General features: G+C 47.7%; 1 protein-coding gene across 2 annotated transcripts in view; it reads right to left on the reverse strand.

Annotated features, from left to right (window-relative positions):
• The window catches only part of LOC141086308 (mannosyl-oligosaccharide 1,2-alpha-mannosidase IA-like), a 280,603-nt gene that overhangs the window by 79,940 nt on the left and 183,124 nt on the right, over positions 1–17,539 (reverse strand). For both annotated transcript variants that reach the window (XM_073572272.1, XM_073572270.1), the window contains one exon: positions 2,940–3,055. In XM_073572272.1, the coding sequence (XP_073428373.1) occupies positions 2,940–3,055 (116 nt within the window). The remainder of the gene's footprint in view (positions 1–2,939; positions 3,056–17,539) is intronic.

Below are 17,539 nucleotides of genomic sequence, written 5' to 3' on the forward strand. Positions count from 1 at the left end.
TCAGCTCGTCTGCATTGTTGGGTCTGGTGTCTCTCAACTTCTTTTTGTCAATACCCCATAGATTCTCTATGGGGTTAAGGTCAGACGAGTTTGCTGGCCAATCATGCACAGTGATACTGTTGTTTTCAAAACAGGGATTGGTACTTTTGGCAGTGTGTACAGGTGCCAATTCCTGCTGGAGACTGAAATTTCCATCGCCAACAAGCTTGTTGGCAGCGGGAAGCTTGAAGTGCTGTAAAATTTCCTGGTAAATGGCTGTGCTGACTTTGGTCTTGGTAAAACACAGTGGACCTACTCCTGAAACTCGCCTGACCTCAACCGCATAGAGAATCTATGGGGTATTGTCATGAGGAAAATGAGAGACACCAGACCCAACAATGCAGACGAGCTGAATGCTGCAATCAAAGCAACCTGGGCTCCCATAACACCTGAGCAGTGTCACAGACTGATCGCCTCCCTGCCACGCCACATTGATCCAGTAATTGATGCCAAAGGAGCCCCGACCAACTATTGAGCGCTTTTACTGAACATACATTTCAGTAGGCCAACATTTCGGATTTTAAAATCATTTTTTAAAGCTGGTGTAATAAAGTATTCTAATTTATTGAGAAAATGACTTTTGGGTTTTCATTGACTGTAAGCCATAACCATCAACATTAACAGAAATAAACACATGAAATAGATCATTCTGTTTGTAATGACTCTATATAACAAATGAGTTTCATTTTTTGTATAAAAAAACTGAAATAAATTAACCTTTTGATGATATTCTAATTTTCTGAGATGCACCTGTATCTGTGGTTGAATTCTTGCAATTCAAATTTTGTGGTCTAAACTATAGCTTTGCTCCTAAAGACTTTCATTGGGATGTACTCATTTTCGCAACAGTGTCATGAATGAATTTGTTAGGAAAATTCCTTTTTTTGATTGTGAAAAATTACAAATCTTGTTTGCAATCAATGGTTCACATTTCTGGGAGCATTTTGTAGTAAGGCATCCATAGAAAATACTGATTCTGAAAGGAAACAAAATGTTTTCTGACAAATCTGTAGGGGTGTACTCACTTATGCTTAGGACTGTAGGCACTATAAGCATCCCATAGTTTGCTACTATGATGATAACATCCACACAAAACAAAAGACGCTATTCTATGTCCTCCAATTTACTGAAATGTAGAAGATTGAATATAAACACTGAATGCAAGGTTCAGCATTTACTAGTTTGCAAATTGTAGAATCAGCTTTTTAGCAGCACAAAGTATAATCCATTAGCTGTAATCACATTTTATATTCGGCAATAAAAACACTGTATCTTCAGCATTAACTCTTATGGGTCATAAATATAAAGCTAAATGCTAGCTAGTAGTTTTCTTCTTTACAATCTTTGTTATATAGAAAGTGTTCATTATAAATGTCAATGTCATCAGTCATGAAACATTTTTACCTCCATATGCATGAATTTAACAGTATGTACAGTGGTCATACATCATCCACTTACTCATTACTGAAAGCTGATGAAACATGTATAGAATATCTACTGTAAGTAATCAAACAATGGTATTTTGGGATGAAAGGATCCTTGAGGGCTCTAGTAATTACTCAGATAAACTGAACAGAAAATACAATAATACAAGAATATTATGACCATTTATACTAAACCTTTGATGCACAAATGTATTTACTCGCTTATCAAATGAAAAGAAAGAAAGAAAAAAAACTAGTCAGATAGCCGGTAATGTGTCATTAGAATGAAGCCCCAGTAATTTATTATAAAAAGCATATGGTTTACTGGTGGCAAATGTACTTAGATCCAATCTTTTTCACAAGTCCATCCGCTCTGATCCTTTTTGTAATGAGACACTTAGGAATATTATGGAACAGTATTAATAATGGCACAATTGTACATAATGCGCTAATTTTATGACCAATGTGCACAGTGCCAAGGGCCCACCAGTAACATTGACTTTGAGGGGCCCACTTTTCACCAGCATACAAATATTACACTCCCCTCATTCACAAATGTACCTATATCTCTATATAATAATAATAATAAACTAGGAAGTTTGGTTAATGAATAATGAGATGCTGCTTTTTCTGTACAGAAAAAATCAAGTGAATTATGCCAAGTACTGCCCATACAGTGGGGTTGTTGGCGGCCCAGATCTGCACAGGGGCCCACCGGGGGATGCCCCTGTTACACTGTGGGCCAGTCCGAGCCTGAATGTGCATGCCCTCTTGGTGTTTCTGCCCAAGGCTCAAAACAACTTTCTACTCGCAACTGATGAGGCTTGATGAAGTCACAACCCCAATCAGCTTGCCCCTTTAGACTTTCTAACCTTTCTAAATCCTAGTCATTGCATCTGCCTTTACCCTTTACCTTTACACCTATAAACTTCCTCTTTGGATGCTCTTTGATTCCATTTTCAGACTACATCTCCGGTCGTCTTAGTTATTTCAGCCCACCTTTCAAGTATTGATCTTAGGCCAACCTGACTTCAAGTTCTCTGTTTATCATCACCAATGCCACAGGTGACCATCAATGGAAAGAGGTCAGGCTCCAGGGGAACTGGCAAGCAAATGGACTTAAAATACCTGTGCCAACAATGACACTACTCAGCCAGTTAAATCCCAAGCAATCAGACTTTTATGGAATGCGCTATTCCTGGATTCTGACTTATTTCCCTTGATTGCTTGTACTCCTGTTTCTATGTGATCTAATCTGTATAAAATAGATGCCACCTACACTATGTATCTATAATCTTGGCGATTCTTCAGAAAGCAATCCTATCTCCTGTCTCCTTCTCTCTAATTATATGTGGTAATCCTGATGAGTGTATTGTGCCTACTAGTTATACATATAAACCTTACATGTCATCCTCCTACATATAAAAATTGGAATGTACATTACTGACAAAACAAGACAGAACATGTGTTTCCTACCTCCACAGCTTCGTAGTACATGCCCTTTGCTTCTTTATCTTGTTTGGCTGACATCAGCCAAGACTTGATTAAGTATTCATAGAAGCTGTCACCAAGTCCTCCAAGAGACACATGATCTATAGAAGGAGAAGCGACACACAATTTGTACAGGAAGGATGATAAGGAAATTAATCCGACATTTCATTTGTGCACATGCAAATCATGCTGTTAAGCATCCATGCCAAGTGGCTGTTAAAGTCCAGGTTCCACTCATTATTGTCATTTGATGGATTCCTAATTAAATGCTTTATACAATCTGTAGCTTTTCCAGCACATAGTGAATTATATTGGGTCAAGTCGAAAGCTTTTAGTAACTTGTGAAGTCACCAAGGGACCAAACCGTAAATGCTGGTCTTTTCTTAATAACATTTTATGCTTTTACATGAAATTATACAAAACAATCATTGGCTTGTAAAACTCTACAGAGTGGACAGTGTTGTTATCGTATATGATTGTTGCCACTACACTGTGTGCAGAATTAAACAAGTATTTTGATGATATCATTTTAATGCAGATCTTCCAACTCTAAGCTGTATAAACTTGAATGCTTATTGAAGTAGATCAGGGGATGTGTATATGTGTAATGAGGAGGGTGAGGACTAAGGATATCAGCAGCCTTTGTCAAGGTGTGCAGAATTATTATGCAGCTTATTTAACTCAGGTAAAATGGACCAAAACCAGAGATTTAACCGACTCTGAAAAGTCAAAAATTGTTACATGTCTTACAGATGGATACAGCAGTCTTGAAATTGCTAAGATATTGTTGCGTGATCACAGAAATATCAAAACTCGTTGCAAATATTTTACACGGTCGCAAAAAATGTGTGGAGAAAAAAATATGCACATTAACTGTCAAAGATCTGTGAAGAATCAAACGCGAAGCGACCAGGAACCCATTATCCTCCAGTGCTGTCATATTACAGAGCTGCAACCTCCCTGGAGAGCTCAGAAGTACAAGGTGTTCAGTGCTCAGAGACATGGCCAATGTAAGGAAGGCTGAAACCCGACCACCGCTGAACAAAACCTGGAAGTTGAAACATCAGGACTGGGCCAGATGACACTGACACTTAGGGTACCGTTACACCTAGCGACTCACCAGCGATCCCGATATGACGCGGTCAGGATCGCTGGTGAATCGCTAGGTGGTCGCTAGTGAGCTGCCACTCAGGCAGATCTCACCAGCGACATTACAGGGGACGGGGATTGCTACTTACCTGTCAGACGCAGCGATCCTTCGTCCTCCCGCCCGGCTCCACGCGTCGCTCGTCTCTCCACAGGAAGCCCAGCAGGAAGTGGACGACGAGGAATGGTCCAGCAGCTTCTCGCGCGATCAGCGATAACCAGCGGGGGAGCCGGTCGGAGGTAAGTATCACATGCAGCGATATCGCTAGCAATATCGCTGCAACGTCACAAAATCGGTGACTTTACAGCGATATTGCTAGCGATATCGCAGTGTGTAACGGGGGCTTTAGGCCAGGGTCACACTAGCGATGAATACGGACGGGTGCTATGCAATAAAACATCGCATAGCACTCGGACCAGTATTCATCTGTGGGGCAGCTCCCATCAGTTTTTTCTTGGCCGTTTTTAACGTGCGAGTGAAATTGCAGCATGCTGCGATTGTCACAGACATCCGGTTGAGTCTTGGCTCTCTCACACCCATAAAACTCTATGGGTGCGAGTGAGACAACGCACATCACTCATATCATCCGAGTGCTGTGCGCTATACGCCAACGCCGGCAATGGAGGAGATGGAGAAATTCATTTCTCTGCCTCCTCCGCAGCTGTGCTCAGATCCTCTCTGTGCATGAGGCTCGGAGCACAGACGCATGACTCTCGGCTCCTGCTCGCAGCAAAGCAGGGGCCGAGGGTCATTAGCATATGGCATCCGATGCTCTTGCATCGGATGCCATATGCTAATCTGAGCCCGGTCTTAACAGACCAAATGGATGGGCTTGTGCCACAGACCTCAACGTAAACTCAGATACCAGCAAGGTAGAGGTGGAGTACGGCTGTGGTAATAGCAGGTACGCCGGATGCAGTGATGAGACGCAAGACTATTTTGTGCTTTAGATAGTAACTTTTATAACTGTCCGCTAGGGCTATCCTAAGCAACCACACAAAATAACAGCAGTCATCCACGCAGGGACTCAGCACAACACTGAAATGAGAAAACGACATCCCAGGGAGAAGGCCGGTCACTATAGGGCCGCGGTATGGCCGACTACGGGTCTTTAGTTCTATTGAGTCACTTATCCGTCCAAACGTCCCTCGGCGTCCCGGAGGATGGAGCTTTGGCATCGCAGCCGCTGGGCCCAGCCGCTGAGGAGCTGGCGTAGTCTTCGGGCGTTCCGACGCCCAGATGAGGTGGGGGCATAACAGGCCCTAGGCGAGTCCTTTGCTGGAGCACCCCCCTGTAAGGGCAGCGGGGTTCCGCCTGTTAGCGGGATGAAGGAGGCCGCAGCCCCCGGGCAGGCGTGAGCCGCAGTTACATGAAGTGGCAGTTGGTAGGCCGTGTGCACGGCCTGGGGGTGTGCAGAGGGTCTCGCTGATGGCGAGGGGCAGGGCTCAACTGCAGACTGCAGCGGGGTGGTGGCGGCTGCGGGCGGTAACGGGTAAACCATAGCCACGGACTGGAGTGGTGCGGTAACAGCCGCGGGCAGGCCGCAACCGCGGGCTGGAGGATAGCGGCAGTCTCCTGTTGGTCAGCTCGGCACCTTCTCTCTGCAGGCCACCGTAAGTCTCCCTTCTGGTCACTGCCTGTCGTTCTGGCTCTCTGTCGCTCCCACAGTCTCCTGCTCCATCTCTGCCATTCTGCTGACTCACTCCCCTGCACGCTCCCTGCCCCTTTTATATTGACTCCTCCCCTGCTGTCCTGTCAGTCTCAGCGGTCCACCTACTCACTCTGCCCCTGGGTACAGTTCCCTTAGGAACCTAGATGGCGGTCCCCTTGGTTCCGGCCCAGACACTCTGCGGGGGCCCTCCCTCCTACACTCCCCCATCCTGTATGCTCGCCAGTCCTTGGGCGAGGGCCTTAGTAGGCTCGGATTGGCCTGTGTAGATGCCATTTTTTGTTGCCATATGAACTGTTCCTGTTCGTACCGTTCGGGGGGTTTGCCAGCTGTTGACCACTCGGAGCGTCTAAGTTCGACTGTGGTGGAGTCTTCTGGGGTGGTGGACAGTGGCGGGCTAGTCGATTCAGGCGGGCTAGTTGGGCCAGTTGAGTTGTCATTGAGTGGAGGGCCCGCGGGTATCGTTGGGAAGTCTTCCTCATCGTCCAGGTCGCAGGCCACTGGCAGTGGTTCGGGGACCTGGGGGGGTTGGCTCAGGTTGCACGGGATCGGTGGAAGTACAAAGGCGTAACATATTATGGTGCACAGTGCAAGTGGGAAGTGTTCCGTCTTTCTCGGGTCGTATTTCGTATACAGGTCCATTGGGGCTTATGCGGTGCAAGACTTGGTAGGGACTATCTTCTCAGTGTGGTTCTAATTTATTCTGGGGGCGTTGGTCTAGTACGAGAACCCGGTCTCCAGTTTGGAGGTTGGGGGGTGGAGGCAGATTCCTTCCTGGGTGCTCTAAGTCCTGGAGTTTTGTATGAACAATTCAGTGGAGGGTTTGCAGCCGGTGTCGGTGATTTCGAACCCACGATGATACTCCGGTCCAGGGCTGGGGCTCCTCTGGGTTCAATTCTACCTCCGTGAGCCCTTTGCCGTCTCGCCCGAATAGCAGGGAGTAGGGGGTATAGCACTGGGGCTCGCTGTGCGGGCGGTTTGGCTAACTTGCATAGGCGGCAGGCCCGGCACGTCTCGTCCACAGCAGCATGCAGGCGCGGATGGTAAACTATCTGCTGCAACCATTGCAAGGTCTTTTGATCCCCGAAGTGGGCCCCTTTTTCATGGGCTTCTCGGGCCAGTTCGTTGAGTTGGACTTCGGGCACAACTACCTGCCAAGTTGTCGTAGACGTTGCCCGTGATATTGTTTTACGATACAATAGTCCCCTTCTGATGACCAATTTCTCCCATTGTCGTAACATCAGCAACATATCCTGAGTCAACTTTAAGAGTCAGTGGGTAGTTTACCGGTGGCTACCCATCGTCATAGGAGCCCAATTTCTTCGTCTTCTTGCTGCTGTTGGATCCATCTATCACGGGATTGCTCCAGCATTCCCCTTAGGGGTTCCGAGGGGGATACTTTCTGGGTGGCAGCCGTGAGGACGGCGGCGGTGAGGGCGAACAGTGTCTCTTCCCCTTCCAGTTCATCGTCTCGACTTTTCCCTGGGGTTGTATGTCGGATGCTGATTTTTATGCAGTACAGTTCTTCATTGCATGTATCGAAGTCTCCAATGCTTGGCTGCAAGTAAAGACCTTTAAAATTAACCCCTTAACGACCGGAGCTATTTTTGGTTTTGCATTTTCATTTTTTGCTCCCCTTCTTCCCAGAGCCATAACTGTTTTATTTTTTGGTCAAAATGGCCATGTGAAGGCTTGTATTTTGTGGAACGAGTTGTACTATTGAACCGCACCATTGGTTTTACCATGTCGTGTACTCGAAAACAGGAAAAATATTCCAAGGGTTGTGAAATTGCAAAAGAAGTGCAATTAGAGTTGAGTCGGACCAGTTTCATTCGAATCAAATTTTGTTTCATTCGGGTTTCACGAAACCCGATCCGACCAAAGTCGCTCAACTCTAAGTGCAATCCCACACTTGTTTTTTGTTTTGCTTTTTTACTAGGTTCATTAAATACTAAAACTGACCTGCCATTATAATTCTCCAGGTCATTACAAGTTCATAGACTTGAAACATGTCTAGGTTCTTTTTTATTTAAGCGGTGAAAAAAAATTCCAAACTTTGCTAAAAAAAAGAAAAATTTCCCCATTTTCTGATACCCATAGTGTCTGTTAGGGTTCTAGGTAGGAACCCGAGAGTGGACCCTCTGGGTCGTGGCTCCAGAGCCCCCAAGGGCGATCAGACCAGGTGATGACCACCCCCTATACAGAGAGTGTTAGGGGCATACCCAAGGGAGATGGAACCACGACAGCCGGAACCAAAGGGACGACCCGGGGAGTATACAGGAGAGCAGATCAGAGTGCAGGAGAGCATACGAGGGATTGTATGGACCCAAGGCAGGAGGAGACAGGTTGTGGGAACCGAGATGGATCAGGACGAAGCCGAGACCAATAGCTGAAACAGAAGGAGGACACAAGGAGATTAGGAGACACTGGACCAAGGGGTACTGTCAGAACACAAGATAGGGGGAATAGGCATAACACACAGGAGACAGACAACTACAGAAGCAGCGGTACAGGCGAGGAACAGGCACAGTAGTAATACAGGATGGCTAGCGGAGGAACATGAGAGGGAGGTAGGACGAGAGAACGGAGGAGGAAGCAATAGCAGTGAGACACCGGACAGGGATCCCAGGCGGGAAACAGGGCAGAGAGCGGAGCGCAGCACAGAGGGTGCGCAGGGACCTGAGAGTCGGGGGTGATGCTCCGCATGGAATGCTTAGCGCCACGGACAATGACAAACAGGCATCTTACCTGCCAAGACGCCAAGCAGAAATACCCGGTGGGCGCTGCCATGATGGGGCGGAGCCACCGGGTCACGTGCTCCCAGGATGCCTGGCGGCCGGGGAAGAGCAAGCGCGCATGCGCGGGCCTCTGATGCGCCGTGACCCTGCAAAGCCAGACAGGGAACTGCGTGAGAGCGGACTGGGAGGGTGCCGGGAGGAGGAGGTCCCCAGGTGAGAGTCGGGAGGTGTAACAGTACCCCCTCTCTTACCCCCCTCCTTCTTAAGGAGGGACAGAAACCTTCTCATGATATGAGGAGCATTGATGTTCTCCCGGGGCTCCCATGACCTCTCCTCAGGACCGAACCCTTTCCAATCAATAAGAAAAAAGGTCCTACCCCTGACGGTCTTCTTTGCCAAGATGTCCTTGACATCAAAGATGTCTTCAGCGGTGCTAGGTTGAGGAGCGTGGGACGAAGCTGGGTGAAAGCGATTAAACACTGTAGGTTTGAAGAGCGAGACGTGGAAGGTATTGGGAATCTGCAGAGAGGCAGGTAGTTTTAACTTATAGGCCACGTCATTGATGCGACTCAAAACCTCAAAGGGACCAATATAACGCGGGCCCAACTTATAAGAGGGAATCTTAAGTCGGATGAAGCGCGAGGATAGCCAGACCCTATCGCCCGGATGATAAGGAGGGGCGTCAAGGCGTTTCTTGTCGGCGTACCTCTTCATCCGATCGTTCGCTCTCTCAAGGGCCCCTTTTGTCTCCTCCCAAATTTTAGAGGATTCTGAGGACAAGGAGTCCGCCGCCGGCACGCCCGAGGTGGGGGAGACGGGAAGAGGAATGCCCGGATGCTGCCCAAAAACCACAAAAAAGGGAGACTTGGAAGAGGATTGATTGGGGTGATTGTTGTGGGCAAATTCAGCCCAAGGAAGCAGCGAGACCCAATTGCTCTGGTGTGCATTAGAAAAATGCCGAAGATAGGAGGTTAACACTTGATTGACTCGCTCCACTTGGCCGTTGGATTGCAGGTGGTAGGCAGAGGAGAAATCCAGGGCTACCTTCATTAAGCCGCAGAGGGCTCTCCAGAAACGAGAGGTGAACTGAACACCACGGTCTGACACGATATGCTGGGGAAAACCATGAAGTCGGAAAATATGATGCAAGAAGATCTTCGCCAACTCAGGAGCAGAAGGCAGACCAGGCAGAGGGATTAAATGGGCCATTTTGGAAAAATGATCCACCACCACCAAAATGACGGTACAGCCGGAAGACAGAGGTAGATCCGTGACAAAATCCATGGCAATATGGCTCCAAGGGACCGAAGGTACAGGCAACGGATGTAAGAGACCAGAGGGTAACTGTCTTGGGACTTTGTTTCGGGCGCAGGAGGAGCAAAAAGCGGTGAACTCTAAGACTTCCTGGCGAAGCGAGGGCCACCAATAATGGTGGGAGATGAGGGATAGAGTCTTCTTGGCTCCAGCATGCCCGGCGACTTTAGGCGACTTTAGAGGAGTGTCCCCAACGCAGAACCCTTACTTTGTCATGGTCCAAAACCAAGGTCTTGCCAGGTGGTGGATTGACCAGACTTAGAGGAGCTAGGGTGACGATCTTAGCTGGATCGATGATGTGGGCAGGGCTCTCCTCTTCATCGATAGGAAGAAACGACCTCGATGGCGCATCTGCTTTCGTATTTTTATTACTCGGCCGAAAGTGGAGCTCGAAGTCAAAGTGTCCAAAGAATAAGGACCATCTGGCTTGCCGAGGGTTGAGCCTTTGAGCAGACTGAACGTAGGCCAAATTCTTGTGGTCGGTAAATATGGTGAAGGGATGGATGGCTCCTTCGAGAAGGTTACGCCATTCCTCTAAAGCCAGTTTTATTGCAAGTAGTTCCTTGTCCCCAATGGAATAATTGTGTTCGGGAGGAGAAAAGGCTTTAGAGAAGAATCCACATGTGACAGCCCAACCAGTGGAGGTTCTTTGCAGAAGAACTGCTCCTGCTCCAACAGATGATGCGTCGACCTCGAGAATGAAGGGCCTATCGGCATCCGGACGGTGGAGAACAGGCGCTGTAGAGAATTCCTTCAGAGTTTTAAAGGCGTCCTCTGCCTCAGGGGACCAGAGGTGGGGATTTGCCCCTTTGCGTACGAGAGCAGAGATAGGCTTGGTTAAGGTGGAGAAATGAGGGATGAATTGCCTATAATAATTGGCAAAGCCGAGAAAGCGTTGAATGGCTTTAAGTCCAAGGGGACAAGGCCAGTTCAGGACAGCGGACACTTTCTCGGGATCCATCTTAAGACCAGACTTCGAGACGATGTAACCTAGAAACGGCAGGGACGGTTGCTCGAAGACACATTTCTCCAACTTGGCAAAAAGGTGGTTCTCTCTTAGACGTTGTAAAACTTGTCGTACGTCTCGCTGATGAGTAGAGAGATCCGGAGAAAAGACAAGGATGTCGTCTAGATAAACCACGACACAGGAGTAGAGGAGATCCCGAAAAATATTGTTGACGAGCTCCTGAAATACTGCTGGTGCGTTACAGAGGCCAAAAGGCATAACAAGGTACTCATAGTGACCGTCACGAGTGTTGAACGTTGTCTTCCACTCATCCCCAGCGCGAATTCGGACCAAGTTATAGGCTCCTCGAAGATCACGTTTGGTAAATATTTGTGCTCCCCTCAGGCGATCAAAGAGTTCGGGGATGAGGGGCAACGGGTACTTGTTCTTTATTGTAATGCTGTTTAAACCTCTGTAGTCGATGCACGGATGGAGCGAACCGTCCTTCTTCTTGACAAAAAAGAAGCCTGCGCTGGCAGGAGAGGAAGACTTTCGTATGAAACCCTTGGCCAAATTCTCCTGAACGTACTCAGACATGGCTTGCGTCTCTGCCGGCGAGAGCGGATAAATCCTACCACTCAGAGGGATGGCTCCAGGGATGAGATCGATGGGGCAATCGTAGGGTCGGTGCGGCGGGAGGTTCTCGGCCTCCTTCTTGTTAAAGACATCAGAAAAAGAACTGTAAGCGATGGGCAACCTGGGGGAAATGGAAAGGGAATGGGGACCACCCACGGGACGCACCGGCAGCAGACACCTCGCCCCACAGGGCTCCCCCCAGCGCAAAATATTGCCCTTATGCCAGTCCAAGGAAGGGACCAGGGAAGGCCAAGAAGAATAGGATGAGAGATGCCCGCTAAGACATAAAAGGCGATTCTCTCCTTGTGCAAGGCCCCTACCTGGAGTACTACCTCGTGGGTGACTAGGGTAATGGCCTCTTGAAGAGGTTTGCCGTCCACGGAAGCAAGGATCCGTGGAGTCTCTAAAGTCTTAACCGGGAACGAAAATTTAAGGACCTCCTCGAGCCTAATGAAATTTCCTGCTGTGCCGGAATCCACATAGGCTGCCAAAGAAAAACGTTCACCACCAACGTGCAACAAGACGGACAGAGTGAGGGGTATAGAGGTATCACACACACTTAGGGAGGCCTCTCTTACCTGAACTAGGCGGAGGAGTTTTCCGGACAAATGAGAGGCACTGCCACAGTAGAAACAGAGACCCTGGGTGCGCCTCTTCTCACAGCGTTGTCCAGATAGTCTGAGCCGGTCTACCTGCATGGGTTCTGGCATAAAAGCTGAAGCGGATGTCCCGGACCGAGGACAGGGCGGTCCACGGATGGCTGGGGAAGAACGAAGAAGCCTCCTCTCACAAGCACGTTCTTGGAATCGTAGATCGATACGCGTGGCCAGCGAAATCAGATCTTCTAAGGCGGTGGGGGTATCGCGAACAGCCAACTCATCCTTAATTCAACCCGCGAGGCCTCGCCAGAAGGCCCCTACCAATGCTTCGTTGTTCCATGCCAAATCAGAGGACAGGGTACGAAATCGGATGGCATACTGACCCACGGTTTGGGACCCCTGGTGAAGGTTAAATAAAGATTCCGTGGTAGAGGCCAGACGGCCCGGCTCGTCGAACACTCGACGAAACGTCTCAAAAAAGGTACTTAGCTGGGTGACCACAGGATCGTCCCGCTCCCAGAAAGGGTTAACCCATGCCAAAGCATCTCCCTCAAGGTGGGAGATAATAAAAGCCACCTTGGCCCGCTCAGTGGGATATTGCTGAGGCAGGAGTTCAAAGTGGAGGCGGCACTGGTTCAGGAAACCCCGACAGAGCTTGGGGTCCCCGTTGTAACGAGGTGGCTTAGCTAGGCGAGGCGGTGGGTGAGGAGCCAAAGCTGGGGCGGGAGATGCGGCGGCCGACTGCAGGGAGTGTAAGCGGTCGTCTACAGAGGCCATATAACTGAGGATATGGGTCTGGGTATCTCTCTGCTGTACCAGCTCTTGCTGCAGTCCAGCCAATTGGGAGGCGTTCCCAGGATCGGAGGCCTGGAGCGCGGAGAGACGAGAATCCATAGATTTCATGAAAGCCATGATACAGGCTTGATTCTCCCGCAAGTAGACAAGCTCTTTCTGAGCCGCAGCGGCTCCAGCGGGGTCCATGGCCTGTTTGTTCTGTTAGGGTTCTGGGTAGGAACCCGAGAGTGGACCCTCTGGGTCGTGGCTCCAGAGCCCCCAAGGGCGATCAAACCAGGTGATGACCACCCCCTATACAGGGAGTGTTAGGGACAGGCCCAAGGGAGATGGAACCACGACAGCCGGAACCAAAGGGACGACCCGAGGAGTATACAGGAGAGCAGATCAGAGTGCAGGAGAGCATACGAGGGATTGTATGGACCCGAGGCAGGAGGAGAAAGGCTGTGGGAACCGAGATAGATCAGGACGAAGCCAAGACCAATAGCTGAAATAGAAGGAGGACACAAGGAGATTAGGAGACACTGGACCAAGGGGTACTGTCAGAACACAAGATAGGGGGAAGAGGCATAACACACAGGAGACAGACAACTACAGAGGCAGCGGTACAGGCGAGGATCAGGCACGGTAGTAATACAGGATGGCTAGTGGAGGAACAGGAGAGGGAGGTAGGATGAGAGAACGGAGGAGGAAGCAATAGCAGGGAGACACTGGACAGGGATGCTAGGCGGGAAACATGGCAGAGAGCTGAGCGCAGCACAGAGGGTGCGCAGGGACCTGAGAGTCAATGGTGACGCTGCGCATGGAATGCGTAGCGCCACGGACAATGACAAACAGGCGTCTTACCTGCCAAGACGCCAAGCAGAAATACCCAGTGGGCGCCGCCATGATGGGGCGGAGCCACCGGGTCACGTGCTCCCAGGATGCCTGGCGGCCGGGGAAGAGCGAGCGCACATGCGCGGGCCTCTGATGTGCCGTGACCCTGCAAAGCTAGACAGGGAACGGCGTGAGAGCGGACTGGGATGGTGCCGGGAGGAGGAGGTCCCCAGGTGAGAGTCGGGAGGTGTAACAGTGTCTCCATTTTTCATGATCTCAGGTTGAGCAAGGGCTTACATTTTGCGCTCCGAGCTGATGTTTTCAATGATACTATTTTGGTGCCGATATGATCTTTTTATCGCCCGTTATTGTATTTTAATGCAATGTCGCGGTGACCAAAAAAATATAATTCTGACGTTTTGACTTTTTGCTCCCTATGTCGTTTAATGATTAGGTTAATCCTTTTTTTAATGATAGAACGGGTGACTCTGAACACTGCAATACCAAATATGTGTTTGTTTGATTTTTTTATTGTTTTATTTTGAATGGGGCGAAAGGAAGGTGATTTGAACTTATATATTTTTTTATATTTTTAAAAACTTTTTTTTTCACTTTTTGCATGCTTCAGTAGTCTCTATGGGAGACTAGAAGCTGCTACAACCTGATTGGCTCTGCGACGTATAGGCGATGATTAGATCAGCAGTATGTAGCAGATTTGCTCACTTGCTATGAACGACGACCACTGGGTGGCACTCATACCAATCCGGCAAAGACAACCATAGAGGTCTCCAGGAGACCTCTGATTGTCATGCCAGCCCATTGGTGACCCGCAATCATATGACGGGGGTCACCGATGGGCGGATTTCTGGCACTATTGCCGGAAGCGCATGTTACATGCCGCTGTCAGCGTTTGACAATGGCATTTAACGGGTTAGTAGCCGCAGGTGGAACACGATTCCACCCGCGGCTGTTCCGAGCACATGTCAACTGTTCAAAAAAGCTGACATGTGCCGGGAAAGATGTGGGCTCACTGCTGGAGCCCACATCAATGGGAGGGAGTCCAACATCAGTGTATTATTACGCCCAATGTCAGAAATGGGTTAAAGGGTAATGATATGGCCCCCTTCCTCACCTGACCTAAACCCTTGTGGGTTCTTCTTACAGTGAAGGAAAACAGTACACCTCTCTGAACAGTGTCTGGGAGGCTGTGGTTGGTGCTACCCAAAAAGTTCATAGTCACCAGATTAAGAAACTGACAGACTCCATGGATGAAAGGTTTACGAATGGCATTTTAAAAGATGGTTTGCTATATTGGTTACTAATAACTAAACTATTATTATGGGCATACAGGTAATAGACTTCAGAAAAAAGCCTACCTGTATGCCTCATAACAGCTGTCTTGTTGAGAAATCATCTTTTATAACTTTATATAAATTACCTCCAGGCTATGGGGAGGATGTTGCCCGGAAGATAACTTTGTCTCCAGAACTTTTTTTTACATGTATGCTCATACTAATTGTTTAGATAGGTCAAATGTTGTGACAGATTCCTTTCAATATTCAGGTTAATGAACCTTTTGTACTGTTCGACAACATTGCAGTTTAATAATAAAATCAGTAAATAAAAAATAAAGACTGACTAAAATTGTGCAAACAGAGTATACCAGGACCAACTATTACCATGGTAAAGTGATTGTTACTTACATGCTACAAAATACACTATGCAAACCCTAGTATCACTATACTATTGCTGCAAAAAAATATTGGTTCATAGACTAAAATTATCACCACAGTGTGACCACTATGTGGTAGATATCAATTCTACCCAAGTGTTTTGTTGGTGAATACACTACAGTTAAATCTAATGGGTTATACATGATGTACTCTCTGATTGGAGTCTTTCACTCTTCCCATTGTTGCCTTATAGCCCAGATCACCCTGAAGACTTCTTCTAGCCACAGGATTGGTCTGCAGCATTTGTAAACTCCCAAACCTGCTGCTACCCCCCAGCTATATAGCTATTCCAGATGCATTTGCTCCCCATAACAGTGTACCTTCTGTGAGGCACATCGTATTCAAATACTGTACTTCACAAGCAATGTTGTCATCTCTATAATTACCCTTAAAAAGACTGCTACACAGACAACATCCCTGAAATCATGGGGTCCAACACCGTAGTAGTGCCATACCATAGGTTTCAACAGTAAAAAGTGGCGCTCGTCCAGAAGTCTGTGACATAGGGTAGAAATATAGCGCATGGATGCCAGGTGGTAATGATGACCCTGGTAATGAATTATTACATATTATAATCATCTGGATGAGTATTAGGTTTGAATTCACTTTAAGATCTGTGATTGCTATAAAAATTGTGATTTTTAGGCCTAATTCAGAATTCTATTTCTCATGTTTGTGTTCCATCCATGTTTTTTTCGGATAGAACACATACCCTTCCATTGGTACTATTGACAAATCTGTGATCTTTGCAGACAAGAAAAAATCAATGGAGACATTCATTTTTCATCTGAGATATGGATTAAAATTGCAATACAAGTCTATGGGTTCATGAAAAATCACTGACTGTCCTTGATTAAGGCTAGTTTCACATTTGTGTCTGCGCAGTGTTTCATCTGCAGCAATCCGTATGCATCTTGTTTCCCTATCATTAACGTGGTGTACGCAGGGGCATGCGTTTGCATCAGTTCACATGCGTCAGCGTACGCATGCATTGTTTTTCGGTGTGTGGCGGGGTCCGGCGAACGCAACATGTTGGATTTTTGAAAGCGGCAAAAATCCATCAAATATGTGCATTCATACGCATGCGGATGAATGTGTCAAATAAACGCATTACTGTCTATACGCATGCGCTTTTTAATTAGTTGGTCCAGGAAGTGATTCAGCCACCTGCTAATTGAGAGCTCTATAAAAGGAAGTGTGGACACAGCAAGGCCATAACTATCTGGACTCTAGACGATACCACAACAATGGCTATGTAAGTATAGAACCTTAGAAAATGTCACCCTCCCTCACTGCTGTTTGTATTTTGTACTAAATCTTTTTTCTGTTTACTTTTAGACGTGTCGACTGGCTTGGTACAGTGGTTGGCTCCTGGTGCAGCGGGTTTCTCCAGTTCATCTCCTGGTGGTTCTTTCTGTCGTGGTGAGGACAACACTGTCTAAGTAAGTATAGAAACTTTGGAAAGTCTGTCTCGCTGAATTCTTTTCCTGCTCCTTGTAGACTGGCCGATTCTCTCTGGCGCAGTCGGTGTCTCCTGGTGCAGCGGTTTTCTCCAGTTTGTCTTCTGGTGCTGCTTTCTGTCGTGGTGGGGACAACACTGTCTATGCAAGTATAGAATCTTTGGAAATGTCTGTCTCTCTGAATGCTTTTTCTGTTCCTTGTAAACTGGCCGATTCTCTCTGGCGCACTGGGTGTCTCCTGGTGCAGCAGTTTTCCCGTGGTCATCTCCTGGTGCTACTTTCTGTGGTGGTGAGGAAAACACTGTCTATATAAGTATAGAAGCTTTGGAAATGTCTGTCTCTCTGAATGCTTTTTCTGTTCCTTGTAGATTGGCCGAATCTCTCTGGCGCAGTGGGTGTCTCCTGGTGCAGCGGTTTTCTACTGGTCATCTCCTGGTGCTGTGGTTGTCTCCTGTTGCTGCCGTCTGTCCCTGGCCTGTGCTGACTGCTGTGGTGTTGGGCTACTGCCTGTAATGTAAGTATTGTTGTTGTTTTTTTTTTTGGGTCTACATTGTTTTTGGATCTTTACAAGTTTAATATTTCTTCAGTTCTTTCCTGTAGTGTTTCACTTGACTGCTGCCTGCTCTTCAAAATGTCCTCAAGTGAAGAACAGACTTCTTCCCAGGGTGGACCCAACAAAGATTACATTACATGTACATGTTAACATCACAGGTAAATTTAAACATAACAGGTATG

This window comes from Dendrobates tinctorius, unplaced genomic scaffold (assembly GCF_039654945.1).
Source record: "Dendrobates tinctorius isolate UK_male_01 unplaced genomic scaffold, ASM3965494v1 ptg000007l, whole genome shotgun sequence".
In the NCBI taxonomy this organism is placed as follows: Eukaryota; Metazoa; Chordata; class Amphibia; order Anura; family Dendrobatidae; genus Dendrobates; species Dendrobates tinctorius.